General features: G+C 37.6%; 1 protein-coding gene across 1 annotated transcript in view; it reads right to left on the reverse strand.

The window, feature by feature from the left end:
- Window positions 1–27,680, reverse strand: part of BIRC6 (baculoviral IAP repeat containing 6) — a 238,594-nt gene that overhangs the window by 73,582 nt on the left and 137,332 nt on the right. Inside the window, exons 52-61 of the mRNA XM_060168808.1 lie at window positions 27,324–27,580; window positions 26,968–27,076; window positions 24,079–24,300; window positions 22,289–23,069; window positions 20,547–20,690; window positions 19,943–20,072; window positions 5,669–5,800; window positions 4,382–4,549; window positions 3,182–3,355; window positions 1,580–1,776 (exon numbers count right to left, since the gene is read on the reverse strand). Coding sequence (XP_060024791.1) covers window positions 1,580–1,776; window positions 3,182–3,355; window positions 4,382–4,549; window positions 5,669–5,800; window positions 19,943–20,072; window positions 20,547–20,690; window positions 22,289–23,069; window positions 24,079–24,300; window positions 26,968–27,076; window positions 27,324–27,580 — 2,314 coding nt within the window. The remainder of the gene's footprint in view (window positions 1–1,579; window positions 1,777–3,181; window positions 3,356–4,381; window positions 4,550–5,668; window positions 5,801–19,942; window positions 20,073–20,546; window positions 20,691–22,288; window positions 23,070–24,078; window positions 24,301–26,967; window positions 27,077–27,323; window positions 27,581–27,680) is intronic.

The following is a 27,680-nucleotide window of genomic DNA, read 5'->3' on the forward strand; positions in this document are numbered from 1 at the left end:
CTCTATGATACACAGGTTCTTTCTACTGTGATCCTCACTTTCATCTGGGCCCTCACTGGCAAAGGCTTTCCATCCATAGTTCTACTAGTCACCTGTTCAAGGCAATCTAGACCTCTTTTTATCATGCTCCTCAAAATTCTTCCACACTCTGACAACTACCCAATTCTAAAGCCACTTCCACCTTTTAGGTATTTATTATAGTAGCACCCAATTTCCACTCAATATAATAAAGCACACTGAATACTGAATTAGGGAAGTCATTTTCATTGAACAACAATAATCTTGAGAATGTCGAAGTTTTTTCCATTTCAAACTTTTGGCTGTATCATTACATTTTCTAGGAAGAAATAAAATTTTACTCATATTTTTCTGTGACAGTCATCTTATATCATGGTTATATTATCTTAAAATAAAAATAGCATAAGCTCTTTGAATAGCAGGTTAAGTAATAACCATTTACTGAATAGGTATTATTGTGGATTGAACTGTATCCTCCCAAAGATATGCTCAGGTCTTAACCCCCAATACCTGTGAATGTGACCTTATTTGGAAATAGGGTCTTTGCAGATGTAATCAATTAAGAGATGAGGTCATAATGGCTTAGGGTGGACCCTAAATCCAATGACAGTGTTGTTATAAGGAGAGGGAGATACAGAGACACACAGATACACAAAAGGAAGATGGCCATGTGAAAAGGCAGGCAGAAACTGGAGTGATGCCGCTACAGACTAATGAATGCCATTAACTGCCAGCAATAACCAGAAGCTAAGAAGAGGCAAGGAAGGATAATCTCCTAGAGCCATCAGTGACCATGGCTCTGGTGACACCTTGATTTCAGACTTACAGCCTCCTGAGCTGTAAGAAAATTAAATTTCGGTTGTTTTAAGCCACCCAGTTTGTGACACTTTGTCACCATGGCCCTAAGAAACTAATGCAAGCATACACACACACACACACACACCAAGTACACACACACACACACACACACACACTCCAAGTAGATAAAATTAGAGAGAATAATTCCCCTACCTCAATCAACAGAAATAAAGAACTTGGTGTTTACAACTCTTCACGCATCACACTCCCCCCTCATTAATAGCAGAACATCAAAAGTACACACCTCAGTGACAGTAACATCAATGAACAGGGGAAGAGGTTAAATTAATGTTTTAAAAACTACTTAAATGGAAATGGCACTTAAAAAGGAATAAAAGTTAAGCCAAAAGACATAGTGTATTTGGGTAGAAGCATACACTACTATTTCACTCTCCCATTTCCAGTAATATCCGTAATTAATATCACACCTTAGGAAGCACAGAAACAAAAATGTTACAGTGTGATGACCATGAAATCAAAGTAATGCTACAGTGTGATGCCCCTGGCAAATCTGCCTGGTCTTCAACATTTCTTTACCAAATTAATTCTTACACAGCTCCATATAGGCTGAGCTTTGAAAGGTTTATACACTACTCAAAGACTTTAAGGGAAACGGTACTTCCAAATGTTAACTTAAACACAAACCGGAAAACAGAAGGTCTTTCCCATGGAATGATATAATTATTTAGGAATCTTATCTTACCTGTTGAATTACTTCTGGATATAGCATGGGTAGTCTTTCTGCAATAAGAGCCAGTCCACCCATTCCTGCAAAAACTTGTAATGGTGACTGAATGGGACAGGTTTCAAGTAAGGATTCATCCAGTATCCCATCCATACATTCATCACTTGGAGTGAGAGCCTCATCATCGGGACAGCTACCAAGTAAATCTCCATGATCTAGAAGAATAATCGCAAATAACAGCTAAGAGAGGGTCTATTTTTATAATACTTTTTCATTTACAAAGCAAATACTGTTGTCATCTCTCTACTCAACAAAAGAGCATAATTATCTTAAGTTATTCAGATACAGCTATTTTAGGCTAGATGCTACAAACACATTTAGATAACTTCTGATGTTGCTTCCTACAGTCTTACTACTCGAAGTATATGGTCCATGGACTAGTAAGCATCAGTATCAGCCTGAGAGCTTCTGAAATGTAGACTCTCAGGTCCCATCCTAGACTGTGTAGGAATCTGCATTTTTATAATGTTCTAGGTGATTTACAGGCATACTGAAGTTTGAGAAGTATTGTCCTTTAGGGCAAATAAGTAAAACATCAGAGACTCCAGAAAATATTAATGTATGTGCATGTTATGCTCTAAAGTATCCAATTAGGAAAAACTGAATAATGACAAAGACTTTTCTTACTGAAAACTGAAAATTATACCATATTGGTTAACTTCAAATCACTCACAGAGGAAAACCAAAAGTTTATGTTCACACATAACCAGACCCTACGAACATTAAAACAGACAAATGATCCTGCTGAAAATCTGGGCAAAGAAAATGTACTAAAATTTATTAAAGAGTACAAAAGGCTAATAATTGAATCTTTCATCATGAGAAAGACTGACAATAAATAAGATGACACCATATCCACACTATGAAAATCATTGCTTAAATACCATTTATAGTAGTGAAAAATCAGAAACAATCAGATTCCTTCAACAATTGTGAAACAGATAAATTATTATATTAATCATATATTAAAAATAGGCAATAAAACGCACATTTATAAATATTTAATTGAATATATAAAAATAAAAAGGTAAGAAAATGTATGATCCCACTTTTGGTTAAGGTAAAAAATGTTTATGAGCACAAAATATCACTCAATATAAATTATCAGTAAATTGGAAATTCTAAATTGGGGTTCTCACTTTGATTATAAAATTATGAACAATTCACATGGCTCATGCAGAAATAATATTTTTAAAAATCAGGGAATTCCTTGGTGGCCCAGTGGTTAGGACTCCATGCTTTCACTGCTGAGGGCCCAGGATCGATCCCTGGTCGGGGAACTAAGATCCTGCAAGCCACACAGTGTGGCCAAAGGAAAAAAAAAATTAAAGCAGAAATTAAAGCATATGGGCCCATAAAATAAGTGATGCTACTCAAGGAATTAACATTAATTTCCAATGGAAATAATGGCAATTTTCTATATTTACAGATAACTCAGTCATAAAGAAAGAAAAGGATCTCAAGTAGATGTAACAAAAATGTACAGTAAGTCATCAGCTATACAAATCCCTGCCTGCTCAGATTACAGACTGCAATTTTAAAGAAATATCATATACATACCTTTCTCAGGGTGCAGTCTTTTAAAAGAATCTGTTTTTGACAGACTTGGGTCTGTGATGACTCTAGAACCCAATTTAACTGTCAGATCTATTGAACGGTAACCTTGAGGAAGTTTTCGGTCATATAGCAGAGTTAAAAGTTGGGCAAGCGTCATTTCAGCTGGCAACGGCTGGCCTGAAAATGACATAACTAAGTTAAACCTGGAATCCAAGAGGGAGACATTTACTTGAGTCCATTTACTCAATTACTTAATGCTTTTACTAAGTTAAATTACAGGTAAGAGTTTGATTCTGACACCAATTTCAAAGCAATTTAAAAACTGCCCACAGAACGTTTACAAAACTCAAATTTACTTCTGACATATGTGAACAAAAATATCTATACAAAGTGTTAATCAGTTGCTAACCAAATCCCACCAACATCTTCTGAGAGCCACAGTGAATAGAAAAAAAAGAAACATTCCCATAAATCTGGGATTGGAAAATCTTTTCCATAAAAGGCCAGATAAAAAATATTTTAAGCTATGGAGGCCATATGGTCTCTGCTGCAACCTACTAACTCTACTGTAGCATGAAAACAGCTATGGACAATACATAACTGAATGGGCATAGCTGTATTCCTACAAAAATGTTTTTACAAAAAGAAGCATCCGGTCCACCTGTGATAGTTTACTGACCTCTGCTTTAAATCAACAATGTAAAGCTAAGAAGTAAAATCCAGTCAAAGTTAGTTGGCAATTTGATTATAATGATACAGCACAAAAATGCAGATAAAATGGTTATCACCTTGACCAACGGAAGGTATACTAGTCAAAGAATATGTTTAGGTAGAGAGGAAGCTTAACTATCAGGGCTACATCTAAGAATTCCACAGCTAGAACTAATTCTTTAAAATTAGCCTCACACTGCATCCTACATAACTTGTTATGAACACACTAAAACATTCATTTTACTGATCATTTTATGGCACATTCATAAGAAAATTCAGGAAGCAAGTAAAGTGTAAAAATGCAACATTATAGTGTTAAAAGGGGTACGAAATAGGTTACTCCCTTTTTGTTCTCACTTCTTTTGGAGGGAACTATATGGACGAAGTTTCACTAAATTATTTATCTCATCAATAGCACCTGATTACACATCTGATTTGTACACTTGTAAGATTACTAAAATTTCTTATATGTTTTATCACTGTGAACACTACCAGCTAAGAGTTTGTGGAACAGGTGAAACACAGGGACAGTGATTATTTTGTTGGCAGCCTCTGCTCCTGAGGAAGCACTTCCTGTTTTATCGGGCATTGTCCTCCCTCTCCTGGATGGTGGGCGAGGTGGTGTAGATGACACAGCACGTTTAGATTGGGATTTCAGCCCTAAAAGAAAAAAAATCACCAAGATTTTATATAGCCAACACACTCATGAAGTAAAAGTGTATTCCTACAATATATTACTAAAGCGCCACATTCCTAACGCCAAAAGATAGAAATATTTCTTCTCATTAAATATCTGTTCTCTTGATTCTACCTGTCATGTATTATACTCCATGAATAACTGGCTGCATGTGTAACTATTTTCCAAGAAAGTATAAATTAACTCCTATACTCTCTGAGATACATATAGATGACCATCCATTTACTAGAATGTAATTTTGTGCAAATATGTACAGAAAATCTTGTGTTCTTAATTTTTCTCTGAGATAGGATGGATTAAACCAATACATAGGTCTGCTATTTGAGGAGTAAGGTAATCTAGGCTGAGCTTTCTCTTCTGAACTAAGAATTTTGTTAAAGAAAATATCCTCCAAAATTATCACTTATCATGGTCATTTTTTCTTCTTCCTGCACCTAAAAGTAAAAACTCATTTTTCAACCAATTTTCTTTTGATGATTTTTATTTTCTAATTTTATGTAATAAGCACAATATTATAAGTAAAACTAGTGAATACTTTTTCATTTTTAAAAAAAAGGAGGTTACAGGGACTTCCCTGGTGGTCCAGTGGTTGAGAATCCTCTTTCCAATGCAGGGGATGCAGGTTCAATCCCTGGTCGGGGAAGTAAGATCCCACATGCCATGGGGCAACTAAGCCCGCGTGCTACAACTAGAGAGAAGCCCACACATCGCAACTAAGACCCGATGCAGCAATCAATCAATCGATCAATAAATAGGAGGTTACAGAAAAATTCCTTAACACTTAGTGAACTTTTAAGAGTGTAATTCCCAGTACGCTGTCAAACTGAAACAAAATATCTATTTACACATGCTGAGTATCTGATTAAAATATACTAAGCTCAAAATAAGTTTAATAATTTCAGTGCCAAAAAGTAACGGATTTCTGGTGCAATAATTGTGTATTTAATATTAAGACATCATTACACCAGCTTTTTGCATTAATACTTTTTATTACATGAAGCTCCTGTAAATATAAATTGTTACAGTTTACAGAAACCCAAACAAAATCAAGATCATAAAAAAAAAAAAGCAAGCAAGCATACCTGAAGCAACAACAACACTGTAATTGTCCTGAAATCCATTTTCTGCCTTAACTTTTTCCTTCTCTTCATGGTTTTTCTTTTCTTTGTCATCTTTTTGTTCATTAATTAGTTTAGCAGTGATACTTGGTGTATCTGTAAGAAATTTTTATGCAAAATACATTGCTTTTCAAAATGGTTAAGAAGGGAAGCAATAAATATCTTGGGGATGTTTACACGAGATTATTATTGTCACTAATACAAAGGCAATGTAAATGGTCTGGAAGGAATGTTGTTAAGGAAAATCTGACATTCAATTCTCATTATCAACGAAAGGAACTCATCACTCTCCTTAGGCCAGGATATTTAAATTCCAATCTCTAGAAAATATTATGTATTACAATAGTCTACCTCTAGAGGCAGTTTTGAAAACCATTATCAAGAGCATTTGCTTTACTGTAGGCATAGTTCAATCTGCTTGCCACGTACCATCAATTTCAGTCCTCACAACATGCAAACGAAAGAAGAATATTATTTTCAAAATAGGGTAAACAGCCTTATTAGCAAGGTTACTCATACAACCTGCAAAGGGCAATATGGAATTCAAGCTCAGGACTCCTCCTAATGCATTACATTAGACTTCTATTTTATTCTACAAATAGCAGTATAAAGGAACAAATGTAAGTAACAGAGGTTTCTGGTTTTGTTGTTTTTATTTGGTTAGGAATCTTAGATAAAGTGATATATTTTACAAGTACTTTAAGAATGAATACTGGGCTTCCCTGGTGGCACAGTGGTTGAGAGTCCGCCTGCCGATGCAGGGGACACAGGTTCGTACCCAGTTCTGGGAAGATCCCACATGCCGCGGAGCGGCTGGGCCCGTGAGCCATGGCCGCTAAGCCTGCGCGTCTGGGGCCTGTGCTCCGCAACGGGAGAGGCCACAACAGTGAGAGGCCCGCATACCACCAAAAAAAAAAAAAAAATACTAAAGACCTTCATAGATAGTTACTACTCTGAAATCATATTTTCTTTCATGCTTTTGAATATGGCATGGTATTATAAATCATGAAATAAATGATGACCATACAGTGATCTTATTTAACCATTAAGAAGCTCAAAAAGCTGGATGAACTGTTCTGACATTAAGAATGTTTTTCACTAAATGGATATGACTGATACAGGCTCTGTTTTTACTTTTCTAACTTAACACAGTTATGATCCAGTGCTTTATTATAATGTTAAGGTGAAATGATCAAGTGATAAAACAGCATCTTTTGTATTATTTCCTATTTTGTAGCTTTCTTTGAATATCTGAAAATATCCCTGTGATCTCAATTTCTAGAACCTCTTCTAAACTACAGATAGCCTTTAGACCATTTCTATTTTTGTGAAATTAAAAAAAAAAATTAAACACTGTTAATACAGCAGCTCCCCCTTATCCATGGTTTCATTTTCTGTGGTTTCAGTTACTTGCAGTCTGAGGATATTAAATGAAAAATTCCAGAAATAATTAACTCATAGGTTTTAAATTGCTTGCTGTTCTGACTATAATGACGAAATCTCACTGGATCCATCCCACTTGGAATTCCCAACCATGTCATCGTCTGCTCTGACATTCAGTCATGGATGTCAGTCGTCATGGCTAGATAACCCAGGATCACCCAAAGCAGATGATCCCTCTTCTGTTCCTCCTTCGGATGTATTGTTAGAAGGTCAAAAGTAACCTAAGCCTGTGTTCCCAATGCCTATGTCATTCACCTCACTTCATCTCATCACGTAGGCATTTTATCATCTCTCATCATCACAAGAAGGAGGGTGAGACACTACAGTAAGATTATTATTATTATTATTATTTTTTTTTTTTTTGCGGTACACAGGCCTCTCACTGGTGCGACCTCTCCCGTTGCGGAGCACAGGCTCCGGACGCGCAGGCCCAGCGGCCATGGCTCACGGGCCCAGCCGTTCCGCGGCATGTGGGATCCTCCCGGACCAGGTCACGAACCCATGTCCTCTGCATCGGCAGGCAGACACTCAACCACTGCGCCACCAGGGAAGCCCAGTAAGATTATTTTGAAAGAGAGAGACCACATTACCTAACTTTTATTACAGTATATTAGGTAATTGTTCTATTTTATTATTAGTTATTCTTATTGATCTCTTACTGTGGGCACAGCAAGAGATTAACATATATATCATATTTATCATAGATATGTATGGATGAGAAAAAACATAGTATATACAGGGTTCGCTACTGTCTGTGGTTTCAAGCATCAACTGGGGGTCCTGGAATGTATCCCCTGCAGATAAAGGGGGACTACTGTAATAAATACATAATGCAACAATACATTTTACTTTCTCAGAAAAACAAGCAAGTAACCCCAAATGGCAAAAAGAGTTACACAAGTCAGAGGGAAATATTTAAGTAATAAAAAATTCACAATCATAGTTCATTAGGTGATAAGAATTTATATTCTTTATTTTTATATTACTTTGTTATCTAAGACTCCTAACTAAATAAAAATAACAAAACAAGAATATATATAGTGTTATCTCAATAAATGCCATTCAAACACTAAAAGGTATCACTGAGAAAGATTTTGCTCAATTTACTGCTTAAAATTGTTCTGGTTTGGATTTCCACCTGTGGCCAAAATGAAATAACAAAGACCAGATTACTGTCCTACCTGAAATAACTAAAAATTAGGAAAATATATGAAATAAAGTTTTCAGATACTGGGCATCAGGAAGGCAGGACAGTGATTCCTGGGTGAATGGAAACAAATGAAGTAAGCACTAGGATTGCACCAGCTTATTTCCCTCAATTTCCCAGACCACAGCTCAGCACAACCGAGGTATCACTCAAGGTGAGGATACAGAGATGGGAAGACAAGGGCAGGTTTGGCTGCAGTTCACAGGGCACAGTGCCAACGAGGAGAGATCTGCACAGAGAGTGAGCCCCAGTGATCTACAGAGGGTCTCCTCTAATCTGGAATGCATACTGACAAGCATTACATACAAGGAAACCACCTAAAGGGCAAGGAAAATACTTTTAAAAAGTAGCAAGGGGGGACTCCCCTGGTGGTCCAGTGGTAAAGAATCCACCTTGTGGGCTTCCGTGGTGGCGCAGCGGTTAAGAATCCGCCTGTCAATGCGGGAGACGCGGGTTCGAGCCTTAGTCTGGGAGGATCCCAAATGCCATGGAGCAACTGAGCCCATGCGCCACAACTGCTGAGGCTGCGCTCTGGAGCCCGCGAGCCACAACTACTGAAGCCCGCGTGCCTAGAGCCTGTGCTCCACAACAAGAGAAGGCACCAGTGAGAAGCCCGCGCACTGCAACAAGGAGTGGCCCCCACTTACCGCAACTAGAGAAAGCCCGTGTGCCGCAGCGAATACCCAACGCAGCCAAATATAAATAAATAAATTAATTAAAAAAAAAAAAAGAGTCCACCTTACAAGGCAGTGAATGCCGGTTCAATCCCTGGTCGGGGAATTAAGATCCCACATGCCGCGGGGCAACTAAGCCCGTGCGCCACAACTACTGAGCTCGCGTGCCACAGAGTCCACGCGCCCTGAAGCCCGCAAGCCACAACTAGAGAGAAAACCCGCACAGCACAACTAGAGAGAAGCCCACACGCCACAACGAAGAGCCCATGTGCTGCAAAGAAAGATCCTGCACACCGCAACTAAGACCCAACACAGCCAAAAAATAAATAAACAAAATAAATCAACATTAAAAAAAAAAAAGTAGCAAGGGGATGAATCCCAGGTTCTAAAAGGAGGGCTGGAATATTTAGTATTCCCAATGCCTAGTGAATTTCTAACAGAATTATCAGAAGAGTATAACCTCAGCAGTGGGGCCAAATTAACCCCAGACCTCTGTTTTCAAATGTGGTACTGTGCTTCTATTCCAATACAGTACCTCTTTAAAAGTAAGTCCAGTAAAATTAAAACACTAGTTCCTTAATCTCGCCAGACACATTCTATATGCTTAAAAGCTACTGCACTAGATAGTATAGGATTATAAAATATTTCCATCATCACAGTAAGTTCTCCTCTAAATTAACAGCTGCTCTGGTCCCACCTAATAAAGCTTATTAAAAGCTGGTCCTAAAAGTAACGTTCTGTTTTTAAGTAACATAACTACATCTCAGAAAGAAATAAAAAAATATTTATTAGAATACAAAAATATCCACCATCCAGAAAAGTAAAAATCACATTGTCTAGCAACCAACGAAATTTTCTAGGCAAATTAAAAAAGCAGGGGCTTCCCTGGTGGTGGAGCGGTTGAGAGTCCGCCTGCTGATGCAGGGGACACGGGTTCATGCCCCAGTCCGGGAAGATCCCACATGCTGCGGAGCGGCTGGGCCCGTGAGCCATGGCTGCTGAGCCTGCGCGTCTGGGGCCTGTGCTCCGCAACGGGAGAGGCCACAACAGTGAGAGGCCCACGTACCACACACACAAAAAAAAGCAGTAACACACAATCCACAATGAAAAAACAAAAATCTACATAAACAGATCAATATATTCAAGACACTAGGGACTTTCCTGGCAGTCCAGTGGTTAAGGCTCTGTGCTTCCACTCCACAGGGCACGGGATCAATCCCTGGTCAGGGAACTAAGATCCCGCGGGCCGAGCGGTGCGACCAAAACAAACAAAAAACAAAAAATCAAGACACTAGAAGAAAGCTTGTACACTTTAAATAAAGAGAAGGACATATATAGAAAAGAACCAGATATAACTTCCAGCAGATTAGATACTGAAGTCAATTTGAAGATAGAACAATATAAATTATCAAAAATTTTAAAGCGGATGAGGGGAAGATGGCAGAAGAGTAAGAGGCAGAGATCACCTTCCTCCCCACAAATACACCAGAAATACAGCTACACGTGGAACAACTCCTACAGAACACCTACTGAACGCTGGCAGAAGACCTCAGACCTCCCAAAAGGCAAGAAACTCCCCACGTACCTGGGTAGGGCAAAAGAAAAAAGAATAAACAGAGACAAAAGGATAGGAACAGGACCTGCACCAGTGGGAGGGAGCTGTGAAGGAGGAAAGGTTTCCACATACTAGGAAGCCCCTTCGCGGGCGGAGACTGCAGCTGGCGGAGGGGGAAGCTTCGGAGCCGCGGAGGAGAGCACAGCAACAGGGGTGCAGAGGGCAAAGCAGAGAGATTCCCACACAGAGGATCGGTGCCGAGCGGCACTCACCAGCCCGAGAGGATTGTCTGCTCACCCGCCGGGGCGGGCGGCGGTGGGAGCTGAGGCTCGGTTTTCGGTCGCAGCGCAGGGAGAGGACTGGGGTTGGCGGCGTGAACACAGTAAGTAGGGGGTTAGTGCACCACGGCTAGCCAGGAGGGAGTCCGGGGAAAAGTCTGGACCTGCCGAAGAAGCAAGAGACTTTTTCTTGCCTCTTTGTTTCCTGGTGCGTGAGGAGAGGGGATTAAAAGCGCTGCTTAAAGGAGCTCCAGAGACGGGCGTGAGCCGCGGCTAAAAGCACGGACCCCAGAGACGGGCAGGAGACGCTAAGGCTGCTGCTGCCGCCACCAAGAAGCCTGTGTGCGAACACAGGTCACTATCCACACCCCGCTTCCAGGGAGCCTGTGCAGCCTGCCACTGCCAGGGTCCCAGAATTCAGGGACAACTTCCCCAGGAGAACGCACGGCGCGCCTCAGGCTGGTGCAACGTTACCCTGCCGCCGCAGACTCGCCGTGCACTCCGTGCCCCTCCCTCCCCCTGGCCTGAGTGAGCCAGAGTCCCCGAAGCAGCTACTCTTTTAACCCCGTCCTGTTTGAGCGAAGAACAGACGCCCTCCAGCGACCTACACGCAGAGGCAGGGCCAAATCCAAAGCTGAGCCCCGGGAGCTGTGCGAACAAAGAAGAGAAAGGGAAATCTCTCCCAGCAGCCTCAGAAGCAGTGGATTAAAGCTCCACAATCAACTCGATATACTCTGCATCTGTGGAATACATGAATAGACAACGAATCATCCCAAATTAAGGAGGTGGACTGAGAGCAAGATTTATGATTTTTTTCCCCTTTTCCTCTTTTTGTGAGTGTGTATGTGCATGCTTCTGTGTGAGATTTTGTCTGTATAGCTTTGCTTCCACCATTTGTCCGAGGGTTCTATCCGTTATTTTGTTTCTTTAAAAACATTTTTTTCTTAATAATTATTCTTTATTTTAATAACTTTATTTTATCTTACTTTATTTTATCTTTTCTTTCTTTCCCTCCCTCCCTCCCTCCTTTCTTTCTCTCTCTCTCTCTCTCTCTCTCCCTCTCTCCCTCTCTCTCTCTCTCTCTCTCCCCCCCCTCCCTCCCTCCCTCCCTCCCTCCCTCCCTCCCTCCCTTTTATTCTCAGCCGTGTGGATTAAAGGCTCTTGGTGCTGCAGCCAGGAGTCAGTGCTGTGCCTCTGAGGTGGGAGAGCCAACTTCAAGACACTGGTCCACAAGAGACCTCCCAGCTCCACACAATATTAAACAGCGAAAATCTCCCAGAGATCTCCATCTCAACACCAGCACCGAGCTTCACTCAACAACCAGCAAGCTACAGTGCTGGACACCCTATGCCAAACAACTAGCAACACAGGAACACAACCCTACACATTAGCAGAGAGGCTGCCTAAAATCATAAGTCCACAGACATCCCAAAACACACCACCAGACGTGGACCTGCCCACCAGAAAGACAAGATCCAGCCTCATCCACAGGAACACAGGCACTAGTCCCCTCCACCAGGAAGCCTACACAACCCACTGAACCAACCTTAGCCTCTGGTGACAGACACCAAAAACAATGGGAATTACAAACCTGCAGCCTGCAAAAAGGAGACCCTAAACACAGTAAGATAAGCAAAATGAGAAGACAGAAAAATACACAGCAGATGAAGGAGCAAGATAAAAACCCACCAGACCTAACAAATGAGGAGGAAGTAGGCAGTCTACCTGAAAAAGAATTCAGAATAATGATAGTAAAGATGATCCAAAATCTTGGAAATAGAATAGACAAAATGCAAGAAACATTTAATAAGGACATAGAAGAACTAAAGATGAAACAAGCAACGATGAACAACACAAACGAAATTAAAAATACTCCATATGGGATCAATAGCAGAATAACTGAGGCAGAAGAACGGATAAGTGACCTGGAAGATAAAATAGTGGAAATAATTACTGCAGAGCAGAACAAAGAAAAAAGAATGAAAAGAACTGAGGACAGTCTCAGAGACCTCTGGGACAACATTAAACGCACCAACATTCGAATTACAGGGGTTCCAGAAGAAGAAGAGAAAAAGAAAGGGACTGAGAAAATATTTGAAGAGATTATAGTTGAAAACTTCCGTAAGATGGGAAAGGAAATAGTTAATTAAGTCCAGGAAGCACAAAGAGTCCCATACAGGATAAATCCAAGGAGAAATATGCCAAGACATATTAACCAAACTGTCAAAAATTAAATACAAAGAAAACATATTAAAAGCAGCAAGGGAAAAACAACAAATAACACACAAGGGAATCTCCATAAGGTTAACAGCTAATCTTTCAGCAGAAACTTTGCAAGCCAGAAGGGACTGGAAGGACATATAAAGTGATGAAGGAGAAAAACCTACAACCATGATTACTGTACCCAGCAATGATCTCATTCAGATTTGATGGAGAAATTAAAACCTTTACAGACAAGCAAAAGCTGAGAAGTTCAGCACCACCAAACCAGCTTTACAACAAATCCTAAAGGAACTTCTCTAGGCAAGAAACACAAGAGAAGGAAAAGACCTACAATAACGAACCCAAAACAATTAAGAAAATGGGAATAGGAACATACATATTGATAATTACCTTAAATGTAAATGACTAAATGCTCCCACCAAAAGACACAGATTGGCTGAATGGATACAAAAACAAGACCGATATATATGCTGTCTACAAGAGACCCACTTCAGACCTAGAGACACATACAGACTGAAAGTAAGGGAACAGAAAAAGATATTCCATGCAAATGGAAACCAAAAGAAAGCTGGAGTAGCAATATTCATATCAGACAACATAGACTTTAAAATAAAGACTACTAGAAGAAACAAAGAAGGACACTACATAATGATCAAGGGATCGATCCAAGAAGAAGTTATAACAATTGTAAATACTTATGCCCCCAACATAGGAGCACCTCAATACATAAGGCAAATACTAACAGCCATAAAAGGGGAAATCGACAGGAACACATTCATGGTAGGGGACTTTAACACCCCATTTTCACCAATGGACAGATCATCCAAAATGAAAATAAATAAGGAAACACAAGCTTTAAATGATACATTAAACAAGATGGACTTAATTGATATTTATAGGACATTCCATCCAAAAACAACAGAATACACATTCTTCTCAAGTGCTCATGGAACATTCTCCAGGATAGATCATATCTTGGGTCACAAATCAAGCCTTGGTAAATTTAAGAAAATTGAAATTGTATCAAGTATCTTTTGTGACCACAATGCTATGAGACTAGATATCAATTACAGGAAAAGATCTGTAAAAAATACAAACACATGGAGGCTAAACAATACACTACTTAATAACGAAGTGATCACTGAAGAAATCAAAGAGGAAATTTTAAAAATACCTAGAAACAAATGACAATGGAGACACGACGACCCAAAATCTATGAGATGAAGCAAAAGCAGTTCTAAGAGGGAAGTTTATAGCAATACAATCCTACCTTAAGAAACAGGAAACATCTCGAATAAACAACCTAACCTTGCACCTAAAGCAATTAGAGAAACAAAAAAACCCCAAAGTTAGCAGAAGGAAAGAAATCATAAAAATCAGATCAGAAATAAATGAAAAAGAAATGAAGGAAACGATAGCAACGATCAATAAAACTAAAAGCTGGTTCTTTGAGAAGATAAACAAAATTGATTAACCATTAGCCAGACTCATCAAGAAAAAAAATGGAGAAGACTCAAATCAATAGAATTAGAAATGAAAAAGGAGAAGTAACAACTGACACTGCAGAAATACAAAAGATCATGAGAGATTACTACAAGCAACTCTATGCCAATAAAATGGACAACCTGGAAGAAATGGACAAATTCTTAGAAAGGCACAACTTGCCAAGACTGAATCAGGAAGAAATAGAAAATATGAACAGACCAATCACAAGCACTGAAATTGAAACTGTGATTAAAAATCTTCCAACAAACAAAAGCCCAGGATCAGATGGCTTCAGAGGCGAATTCTATCAAACACTTAGAGAAGAACTAACACCTATCCTTCTCAAACTCTTCCAAAATATAGCAGAGGGAGGAACACTCCCAAACTCATTCTACGGGGCCACCGTCACCCTGGTATCACCCTGATAGCGAAACCAGACAAGGATGTCACAAAGAAAGAAAACTACAGGCCAATATCACTGATGAACATAGATGCAAAAATCCTCAACAAAATACTAGCAAACAGAATCCAACAGCACATTAAAAGGATCATACAACATGATCAAGTGGGGTTTATTCCAGGAATGCAAGGATTCTTCAATATACGCAAATCAATCAATGTGATACACCATATTAACAAACTGAAGGAGAAAAACCATATGATCAGCTCAATAGATGCAGAGAAAGCTTTTGACAAAATTCAACACCCATTTATGATAAAAACCCTGCAGAAAGGAGGCATAGAGGGAACTTTCCTCAAAATAATAAAGGCCATATATGACAAGCCCACAGCCAACATCATCATCAATGGTGAAAAACTGAAAGCATTTCTACTAAGATCAGGAACAAGACAAGGTTGCCCACTCTCACCACTCTTATTCAACATAGTTTTGGAAGTTTTAGCCACAGCAATCAGAGAAGAAAAGGAAATAAAAGGAATCCAAATCGGAAAAGAAGAAGTAAAGCTGTCACTGTTTGCAGATGACATGATACTATACATAGAGAATCCTAAAGATGCTACCAGAAAACTACTAGAGCTAATCAATGAATTTGGTAAAGTAGCAGGATACAAAATTAATGCACAGAAATCTCTGCCATTCCTATACACTAATGATGAAAAATCTGAAAGTGAAATCCAGAAAACACTCCCATTTATCACTGCAACAAAAAGAATAAAATATCTAGGAATAAACCTACCTAAGGAGACAAAAGACCTGTATGCAGAAAATTATAAGACACTGATGAAAGAAATTAAAGATGATACAAATAGATGGAGAGATATACCATGTTCTTGGATTGGAAGAATCAACATTGTGAAAATGACTGTACTACCCAAAGCAATCTACAGATTCAATGCAATCCCTATCAAACTACCACTGGCATTTTTCACAGAACTAGAACAAAAAATTTCACAATTTGTATGGAAACACAAAAGGCCCCGAATAGCCAAAGCAATCTTGAGAACGAAAAATGGAGCTGGAGGAATCAGGCTTCCTGACTTCAGACTATACTACAAAGCTGCAGTAATCAAGACAGTATGGTACTGGCACAAAAAAAGAAAAATATATCAATGGAACAGGATAGAAAGCCCAGAGATAAACCCACGCACATATGATCACCTTATCTTTGATAAAGGAGGCAGGAATGTACAGTGGAGAAAGGAGAGCCTCTTCAATAAGTGGTGCTGGGAAAACTGGACAGGTACATGTAAAAGTATGAGATTAGATCACTCCCTAACACCATACACAAAAATAAGCTCAAAATGGACTAAAGACCTAAATGTAAGGCCAGAAACTATCAAAGTCTTAGAGGAAAACATAGGCAGAATACTCTATGACATAAATCACAGCAAGATCCTTTTTGACCCACCTCCTAGAGAAATGGAAATAAAAACAAAAATAAGCAAATGGGACCTAATGAAACTTCAAAGCTTTTGCACAGCAAAGGAAACCATAAAGAAGACCAAAAGACAACCCTCAGAATGGGAGAAAATATTTGCAAGTGAAGCAACTGACAAAGGATTCATCTCCAAAATTTATAAGCAGCTCATGCAGCTCAATAATAAAAAAACAAACAACCCAATCCAAAGATGGGCAGAATACCTAAATAGACATTTCTCCAAAGAAGATATACAGATTGCCAACAAACACATGAAAGAATACTCAACATCATTAATCATTAGAGAAATGCAAATCAAAACTACAATGAGATATCATCTCACACCAGTCAGAATGGCCATCATCAAAAAATCTAGAAGCAATAAATGCTGGAGAGGGTGTGGAGAAAAGGGAATACTCTTGCACTGCTGGTGGGAATGTGAATTGGTACAGCCACTATGGAGAACAGTATGGCGGTTCCTTAAAAAACTACAAATTGAACTACCATATGACCCAGCAATCCCACTACTGCGCACATACCCTGAGAAAACCATAATTCAAAAAGAGTCATGTACCAAAATGTTCATTGCAGCTCTATTTACAATAGCCCGGAGATGGAAACAACCCAAGTGCCCATCATCGGATGAATGGATAAAGAAGATGTGGCACATATATACAATGGAATATTACTCAGCCATAAAAAGAAACGAAATTGAGCTATTTGTAATGAGGTGCATGGACCTAGAGGCTGTCATACAGAGTGAAGTAAGTCAGAAAGAGAAAGACAAATACTGTACGATAACACATATATATGGAATCTAAGAAAAAAAAAATGTCATGAAGAACCTGGGGTAAGACAGGAATAAAGACACAGACCTACTAGAGAATGGACTTGAGGATATGGGGAGGGGGAAGGGTAAGCTGTGACAAAGCGAGAGAGTGGCATGGACATATATACGCTACCAAATGTAAAATAGATAGCCAGTGGGAAGCAGCCGCATAGCACAGGGAGATCAGCTCGGTGCTTTGTGACCACCTAGAGGGGTGGGATAGGGAGGGTGGGAAGGAGGGAGACGCAAGAGGGAAGAGATATAGGAACATATGTATATGTATAACTGATTCACTTTGTTATAAAGCAGAAACTAACACATCATTGTAAAGCACTTATACTCCAATAAAGTTGTAAAAAAAAATAATGTTTTTTAAATACAGGGGGAAAATGGGGGGGGAAAAGGAACAAAGCTTCAGTGAGTTGTGAAACAACTTCAAGAGGCCTCATAAATGTGTAACTGGAATCACCAAAAGAGAGGAGAGTGACGGGGAGACAGAATATATTTGAGAAACTAATAGCCAAAAAATTTCCAAATTTGATGAAATTTATACACCCACACAGATTCATGTCCAAAAACTCAAATCATAAGAAACATGAAGATAACTACAAGGTATATTATTTGATGATAATAATAATCAAATTGCTTAAAAACAATAATAGAATTTTTAAAAAAAGACACATAACCTTTAATTATTTGAAAGCAGTATAGTCGAAAGCTATAGGCAGTGAGTAAAAGTATGGCTTGAATAATTTTGGATTACTTGTTTTCATACATGTTAATAAAATACACATGCACATGTTAAGATATCCTAAGATATGGCTAAATATCACAAATACACCTTAAAGTACCAAAGCATTGCTAAACTCAGGTTAAACTCAGCACTTAGAAGTTTCGGATATTTGCTCAGGATAACTTTGTTGGACTTTTTACTAGGATGTACTATTCTTTCACAGCAATATGTTTTATTTGTTAATTTTTAGTTAATAAAGGGAACTATTTTGTTAAATATCCTAAATGACAGACCATGACATTTTAGAAAATAGTATTCATTTAAAGATAAATAAAAATGTTAAATTTCCAATTATTTTGTACTATGTCTACACTTTTCCATTATCAAGTTAATGCATGAAATCTCAAAAATTGAAGTTTAGTACTCTTCCCCACTTCCTTCCTTCAATTAATTAATTTTAAAGTTTTTCTTCATCATGTAGAAGGCACAATTTCAGAAAATTGAAATTTAGAAAAAAGTTTGCAAAGTCAAATTTTCACAAAAGTTTAGCTGTAACAGGTAAGGTAGACATTTTCAAATAAGAAAAAACTGTTACACATTTATAATATATTCTAACATTTTACTGTATAACATGTAAAAATGTAGGAAAGTATTATAATTTTATGCACACATTTCTGTTAGATGCAGTGTCTAAAACTGGTAAAGAATCTTCTCTACATTATTTTCTCAAAGTGATCATATCTGTTCACGTGGTTTAACTTACCATCTATGTACGTATGTATGGTAACAACTCCCAAATCTCTTCAACTCAGTCTTTTATTCTAAGTTTTGATTTCTATTTCCAACTAACAAATAGCGCCAGTTTTTTTTCTGGATACTCCTAACTTCTTTCAGTTATCAGTGTTGCTTAAAGACTTACGTACCCCCTCTAATGTATACAGATAAAAACACACTGACTTATATTTAAATTAAAATGCAAACATTTAAAATTTTCAGTTTATTTTTTATTCTGACAACATACAAAAGATCATAAATACTTTGAGAGGTAGAATATATGTCCTGCTCACTTTTACATCCCTAGAAGAAATCACTGTGTTTACCCATAGCAGATGCTCAATGAATTCATCACTGATTAGGATTTCTGAGAGGCAATAAACCCAAACTAACCAGTCAATTTGTATTCTACCTCAAAAAAATGCTTTTACTTTAATAATTTATATCCTGTTTAAAGGTATCATTGGAGAGCTCTTGAAAAACTTAGGGGAAACGTGCTCTCTGCTTTCTTCACTGTTATAAACAATAAGGTCACCAGCTGATTCTACCTACTGACCACTCATTTCTCCCCTAGATTTAGTAAATGTTTATTACTTAGAATTCTGTCATGCAACCTAATGCACTGTAATTCATCTACTATAAAACAGCCCAGGGTTTCCCTGGTGGTGCAGTGGTTGAGAGTCCGCCTGTTGATGCAGGGGACACGGGTTCGTGCCCTGGTCAGGGAAGATCCTACATGCCGCGGAGCGGCTGGGCCCGTGAGCCATGGCCGCTGAGCCTGCGCGTCCGGAGCCTGTGCTCCGCAACGGGAGAGGCCACAACAGTGCGAGGCCCGCGTACCACAAAAAAAAAAAACACAGCCTGATGGTTTATCATGAGAAAATTCCATCAATGGCTTCCCACAGCTTGTCTACATTTCCAACTGCCCATTCTATCATTACTACACATAACAAACATCACAGCAAAAGAATTACAGGTGCTGGAATGTATTGTACATTTTGTCCACTGCATCATGCTTCTAAATGTGAAGCTACCTTGACCTTTTCTAGTCATTAAATGGTTGGTGAGTGAGTGAATGCAATAAAGTTATAAAAATAATAAAATTCCTATATACATCTAACATAAAGTTAAAGAAACACAAATATTTAAATGTGACTTGCCTGACACTCTGTCAAGAACTTCCGATAATGTTGTTGAGACCGGCAAATGAAGTGTACGGAACTTGTGGCCTGCTCCATACATTGGATGCTGGATGACATGGCTAGTAGCATTAATTCTACCCTTGTACAGCTGGAAATAAATTTAAAAGAAATTAAGAAGGTTTTTTTGAAATGTATATCATTATATAACAATTTCAGAAGCATAAAAAAACAATTCAGTAATGCATACAAAAATGTAAAGAGTTTATTTTATATATTTCTTCAAATGTGGCATGTCTGCCATGCGATTTGTTCATCATACTTTGCATTAGCACTATTGTACCTAATAATCTGTCAATCCCACCCCCCAAATCAAATTATACTATCCATGGCAAGTTACAACTAGGTTATTTTGGACAGAGAGGGTTAGCTGAGATTTTTAAGTCCTATCCTTAAGTATAAAGGTTGTGCTAGTTTCACTTTGCTAGCACAACCTCTGATTTCTAATCTCATTTCATTTCATTAGAAATTAGAACAGAGATAACTGAAAGCTCTGACATGAAAACATAAAATATTTTTACACACAGCTCATCATAAAGATTTAATTTAATTGTTAAATACTCACTGGGCAGGGAGACTGAAGAAACATTGTCACTTTCTCATCCTCTAACATCAGTTGCAAAAATAATCTACGTACAAACCCTGAAATGTTCCCTGATGTTGGAAGGTTCCCTCTTTGAGGAGATGTCTGAAATAGTTCACAGAGAACCTGGCAAAGTGAGAGATTTAAAAAGTTAAATGAGGCATTTACTTGCAGCTTTATATTTTAAAGAACAAAGAGGAAATTTAAAATGTGGATTAATAAGTGTATTTGAATTCATCAAATCAGCAATTAAAGATTATATGGAAGTAGACAAAAAGTTAAAAGTGAAATACAAATTTCTGTGGATGAGAAAAGTTACTACTACAGGGTTTTCACATAATAAATACCCAGCAAAACCAACTTAATTTTAACTTCAGTCAATATCAATGTGGTTACAATACAACAAAAATTTTGAAAAAATATATTAAAAATATAAAACAAAGCCTTAACAAGAAGCTAAGTGATGATTATTAGGCCAGAAGACAATGGAACACAAAGTTTCATACTACCCACAGGCACAAACCAAATTGTGAAATGTCCGTATTCAAGGACTTGGTTAAAATTGGTAATTTAAGCATTTCTTTCAAATTAGACACATTAAGTAGATACAGTTTCCCAATAATTAATTACTTTATGCAACAAAGTACCTTCCTCTTCTTAAAGTTAAATCATTCAGTATATTTTGAAAATTATGATAGCTCATCCTTCTAGATTCTAAAATTATGATAGCTCATCCTTCATTAATAGTTTAACCTGAATAAGCACTATCAAATAAGGGGGTAAAAATAGAAGCTGGTTCCTATTTATTGGTGTCTACCATGTCTCAGACAGGCTCTATGCTAGATACTTCATATACATGATCATATTTAATCCTCTCAAAAGAAGAAAACCTTTTGAGAGGCAGGTATTACTATCTCCATTTTACAGTTTAAACAACTTGCTGAAGATCTCAACAGACAGAAACTGGCAAAAAGCAACTAGAATTATGCTCCAGATAACTCCAGCTTTCAAGATTTTTGGCTCTGTGGACTTAATACAATAAAATCATCTTTCATACCTTTAATGTGATTTGTCAGGAGTCTCCTATCTGAAACTTATTCTAATGTCTGCTTCATTAGAAGCAAATCAACAGCTCTAACAATCCGGTTACTATAAAATGCAATGCCTCAATGCTGTGAAGCACTTGATGGCCACCTTCAAGTGGTCAATCCTGTTCCAATAGCTGAAGCGTTGTTTTTTTGTTTTTAATATTTTTATTTATGTATTTATTTGGCTGTGCCGGGTCTTAGTTGCAGCATGCGAACTCTTAGTTGCAGCATGTGGGATCTAGTTCCCTGACCAGGGATCGAACCCAGGCCCCCTGCATTGGGAGCGCGGAGTCTTAGCCACTGGACCACCAGGGAAGTCCCTGAAGCGTTGTTCTTTTGATTAGGGGCAGTTTTTTAAAAGGAGGAATGTATGATCTTTAGCTAGAATCTCCATGAATTTGCCCATCATTCATCAGAAATAATAACTGATTTATGTAACAGTTGAGGAGAGGAGGGAGGAGATATCAGTAATTTTAATTATGGTTTAAATTCAAATCCTTAAATGCAACCAACCCCAAACTTCACCATCACCTGGCCTTAATACATGATCCTTTCTGAGCTAATTTCAAGAGTGCCATGTTACAGCACATTAAAATAATAAGACACTGGAACATAAGCCAGTTTTTCTACTCTTACCTGGGCCATCAGCTTTTGATTATTAGGGTGACATGAAATGCACTGCAGAAAGAATGCAACAGTTGCATTCTCAATTGCTGTCCTCTGTTGAGTAGTCAATCCTGTTGTAGCAGCTGAAGAAAGAGAAGCTGATCTTGCACTGGTCTGTTGTGCACCTAAATTATGTCCTCCAGAAGTGGACCCAGAGTGACACAATAAAAACAGAAGTGCTGTCCATAGTGGATTGACTTCAGACCCACCAAGCCAGTCTTTCATAATATGGCTATTGCCAACTTCTGTCAAAAACCTAAGAATAGGAGCAACCAGGTCTGCTGTGATAGGCATCTTATTACATTGTTGTGGAACGTGATGCCGCCTGAGTTTGTCCTGGGAAATATCTATTGATTGAGCAATGCTTTCAGAATAAGAAATGTGGCTAAAACAGAAACTAGCCAGACTCCTCACAAGAAGAGAAGGCAAACCTGAGTCCAGTAATTGTTTGATAGCTTCTGGAGATTGAGAAGAGGAAGCAAGGGTTGCCAAATGTGATTCAGTTAGTGCAAGAGGTGCTTGTGCATTTTTAGAGTCATCTGTTAAAGATGAACTAAGATCTTGCTTTTTGCTATCATCTGTCATGGACAGTCCATGGTGACACTGCATTGGAGGAGGGGTAATTCCCATCCAGCCCATAAGCAAAGAAAAATAACTTGGGTGTATGTGGCACATCGAGCAAAGTAGACTGTCAACAGCTTTCTTCAAAACCATGTTGCAGGAAAGAGACATGGACCAATTAAAAAGTAACCTACGGAATAAAAGATACCATGTTAACAATATATACATATATTTAGTATGACCTCTTTGTCAATTATTTCTACTAGAAATCACTTTCATGAAAATTATATAGTTTGACGTTCAATATAATGACACTGTAATGTTTCAGGAAGACTGTGATAAACATCATTAAGTACTTCAGTAGATTGGAAGTTAGATTAGATTTGTAAAATGAGTATAGAAAACCAAGAGATCTACATCAAAATGGTTCTACCATTCTCTGTGTGACCTCAAAAAAATGACATAAAGAAACAATTAAAAAAATTATACCTAAGAAATGTCTAGACTGAATTCGACATTATTAATGGCTTTAATTCATATCTGCAAAATGAAAACTGTTAGCAAGTTTCACTAATAAGTCATGGATTATGCCAACTGATAGGACCAAATATGAAAATGACAACCTAGAGGACAAAAAGCCAACCTTTTAAGAGTCATGGAACTCTTCAGAAATAAATTATTATATTTTGCTATAGGCTTAGCAGTTATTAGGCAGTCAGCTCAACAAAGCCTTAACTGAGTATGGTGAAGAAATGTGGGTTAAGTGGAAACTACTTGTCAAAAGAGCAATCATAACAGCCGTCTAGAAAGAAGTAAAAACAACCAATTGTAAAAACTGTCTAAAGTAGTCTCTCAAAATTTCTAGCTACACTTTCCCTCCAAAGTTGCATATTAAAGATAAAAGAATCTGACAGGTAAATTTGCAGATGAGAATAAACATTATGACCTGCAGGAGAATATATTAAACATTCCAATTTTAGGTGGGAAAAGCAGCAATGACACTAATGTAGCTTCTTAAAACTTGAAGATAAATTAAATTTGTGTAGCATATCATTTCAAAATTATACTGATTATACTTAACTAGTACTTTTTGAAGTATTACTTTTATATAAATAAAAATGTAAAATGCTGTTTCATCAAGTAAAAATCTAAAGTGATCTAGTACTGGGGGAAAAGAGAATTTCACAAATCATACTTACTCAAAGAGCTCTCGGTCTAGCAGTGCTGGTAAATCATACTCTACCAGCAGCTCATAACTGTGCCACAGAATTGCTGCTACACAGTGCAAGTGAGAAGGAGATGGCATCAAAAGACCATACTCTATTGTTGAAGAGTTAGGACACATGTAGCTCATCCTGCCACTTCTTTTCATAGCAGCCACTCTTGCAGAATCACTGACCCATTTTAACAAGGCTTGAATTCTTAAAAGAAGAAGATGAATTTGAATAACCAATTATACTCCAGCTGACATTTAATACATACAAATACCACCACTGCATGTAAGCAATGTATTTATCGGAATAATATACGGATTTTTCTCAATAGTTTTAATATATCAATAAAATGGGAGGGAAAAGGAATTATACAATCAATAAGGTCATAGTAACTCTAATTTTCCAAAACGCTACCAATCTTAAGCAATGAAAATGTTTGAGATAAGTCAAGTCTAATTCAGCAAATAATCATTGATTCTTACCTCATTTATGACAGAATATATAAATATCTAGAATTACAGGATACACAGCTTAAACAAACTCACTCTGTCCTCTAAATTTTCACTCACCTTGTAACAAATCCACATACCACAGAGCAGCGATCTGGGGCCAGTTCTTCATTGTGCAGAATTTCATGCAATACAGCATGAAATGTTTCACAACTCAGGCCCCCAAGCATTAAATACTAGTAGTAGCCACCCACTCTCTTTCACTCTGACAACAGAATAGCCCCAACATATGTTCTTTTTCAAGTGCCACTCTACACTCAATCCCCTAGAGCTGGAGACCACAAAATGAAAGCAAAAGGCTTTTTAAAGCAGTAATGCTTTGGAGTTTGTATTTTGGGGGGGTGGGAGGTGAGACTTATTGTCAAGTTCTTAAAACACTGTATTTATCTTTGTTTTTGTTTACTTTTAAATGTCTAGTTTAGAGAACAAGATTCTCTGCTTCAGGGTAAAAGAAATGGGAATTGGAACGTATATACTACTACTTAATCCCTCTCTCTACCCTGAAGGACTGAAGGGTAAGACGCTTTAAGTTTCGTATGACAGGACATAAGGACAAGTCATAGAAAAAGAAGGGAGATGAGGCAATTACAGAAGAGTAACATTTTCTAGAAAAACAGCAGCCAACAATCTTGTCATTAATGTTAGTTCTGAAACATTCTGAAATATTTACATTTGCATTTATGCTAAGAAAATAATTTTAAATGCAATTTTCTTATGATAAAAAAATTTTTTTAAATAATCACAAGAGATTTAAAGAAACCTATTCTAGAAAAATATTTAGCACATATTTTTAATGTACTTTTAAATCCTATTAACAATTATGAATTGACATAAATTCATATTTACTTTGTCAAAAATACTCCAGTATATTTTTAAATATAATACAGGTATCACATAGTGTATATAAAGCAAAAAGTTTAATGGAAAGGAAGTCAGCCTATTTAATATTTTAAAGTTACCCTGCTGAAACTAATTATACTTTGTTCAATATGTCCTTTAAATATTTTTAATCCAGAGAACCTGAAAGCAATGAGCCTAAACTAAATGAAAGCTATTACATTACCAGAGATTAAGTAACAATTTTTCCGAGATGCCCTCACTGTCTGTCACTCTAATTCATACCCTTAAGTCTGACCTTCATAAATCTTCCCTTATGAGTGACACTGCTGTCTTCCCAGTCCTGAGGGCACAAGCTGGACTCAATAAACTTTACCTCTCCAGTATTAGCACAATGTCAAGCATATAGCAACTACTTGGTAAATAGCTATAAAATGAGTAAGCACCCACAAAAAATAATCTGTTAATAATTTATGAAGTAAGACATTTAATAACATACCAAATGATTTCATTTTAAACACAAACTAATAACAATATTAAAGAATATTAATTGGATATCAAATATTCAATATACTTCAAAGGATATTAACTCAGGAAACAATCTCTAGTATGAAGATAATTTATATTATTTATAGAATCACACACTCTATAAATATGTTCTCCAGATACAGATGATATACATAAAACCAGAGAATACCAAAGTATCATTCAAAAATTTATCAACTAAAACATTTTTCAAAATTACTTGGAGTTCCTATCAATTTGGAGGTAAAAGACATCAAGGAAGATCTACACTAGTAAAACTCACCTAAAATTACCTATACCAAAAGATCACTAAACATTTAGGTGAAACATTCAGATATTATTTACTTGGTATGATAGTGTTTCATTTTGTGGTAGGAAGCAGGAGAAAGAGGGTAAGGAGTATATGAAAAGTTGTCCGTGAATAATATAATCAATAGCAATAAGTAATCAATAAAAACAAACATTATTGCTATTAACAAAATACTCCAAGTACCTAATATGGACACAATATTCCTATATTTCTACATGTTTAGTAATACCTAAGCTTAACTTTTATGAAAAGATCTAAAAAGAAAGCATTCCAGGACTTGCCTAGTGGTGCACTAGTTAAGAATCCACCTGCCAATGCAGGGGACACGGGTTTGAGCCCTAGTCTGGGAAGATCCCACATGCTGCGGAGCAGCTAAGCCTATGCACCACAACTACTGAGCCTGTGCTCTAGAGCCCGCGAGCCACAACTACTCAGCCCGCGTGCCACAACTACTAAAACCCGTGCTCTGCAATGAGAAGCCACCACAATGGGAAGCCCGTGCAACACAATGAAGAACAGCCCCCACTCGCTGCAACTAGAGAAAGGCCACGAGCAGCAATGAAGACCCAACGCAGCCAAAAATAAATAAACTAATTTAAAAAAAGAAAAATAAAGCATTCCAAGTAACATTCACTACATCTGATTGTGTGTATGTGTGTCCTCATATGAAAACTGAGATCACCACATACCTACCTGTCTTTTGTTCCAGGATCCTGAGTTGTCCCAAGCTGGTAAAGAATATCTATCGTAGAGTCAGAAGAGAGTCCATTCAGTCTTCCAAAAAGTAAAGGGCTATTCAAATCTTGCAACAAAGAATCAAAAGGAAAAATTTGCTAAATAAGCAAATGGGATGAGAAGATTTGCTCAATTTAATCTTAAATTATTCATTAAAAATAACTTCTGTAAATTTCAACAACAGAAACAAAACTCCAAAAATAATGAAGCCATAATGGAAGTTAATTTCAGAAACAGAATTAATCACAAATATCACATAGTTCAACTGCCATTATTTTGCAGATATGTAAAAATTAAAATATCAAAATTGTCACCTGTAGGATCACTGCCTGATGCTGCACAATTTCTCAGAAGAATGTCTATAAGCTTCAGGCCAATTCTAGTGGACTGCAGTCCTATCTTTACAAGCACAACCTCAATGTTGGGTGAATGCATTCCACAGTATGGAGACATCAATAAGGCAGCACAAGTCTGTAGCAGATTAGCAGTAGGTGCAGCTGCACTTGCCATCATTCCTTCCAGATCACTTATGTGAGTAAGGCAATGATGTAATAACCGTAACCATCCAATACTGCAATACACAACACAAAATGGCCTATATGGGTAAATTTAAGTAGCTTAAATTACTTCAGGGGTAAAACAAAACTTCTCAAAGATCAGCATGTTGTGGA

This window comes from Lagenorhynchus albirostris, chromosome 13, assembly GCF_949774975.1.
Source record: "Lagenorhynchus albirostris chromosome 13, mLagAlb1.1, whole genome shotgun sequence".
NCBI classification, from domain to species: domain Eukaryota; kingdom Metazoa; phylum Chordata; class Mammalia; order Artiodactyla; family Delphinidae; genus Lagenorhynchus; species Lagenorhynchus albirostris.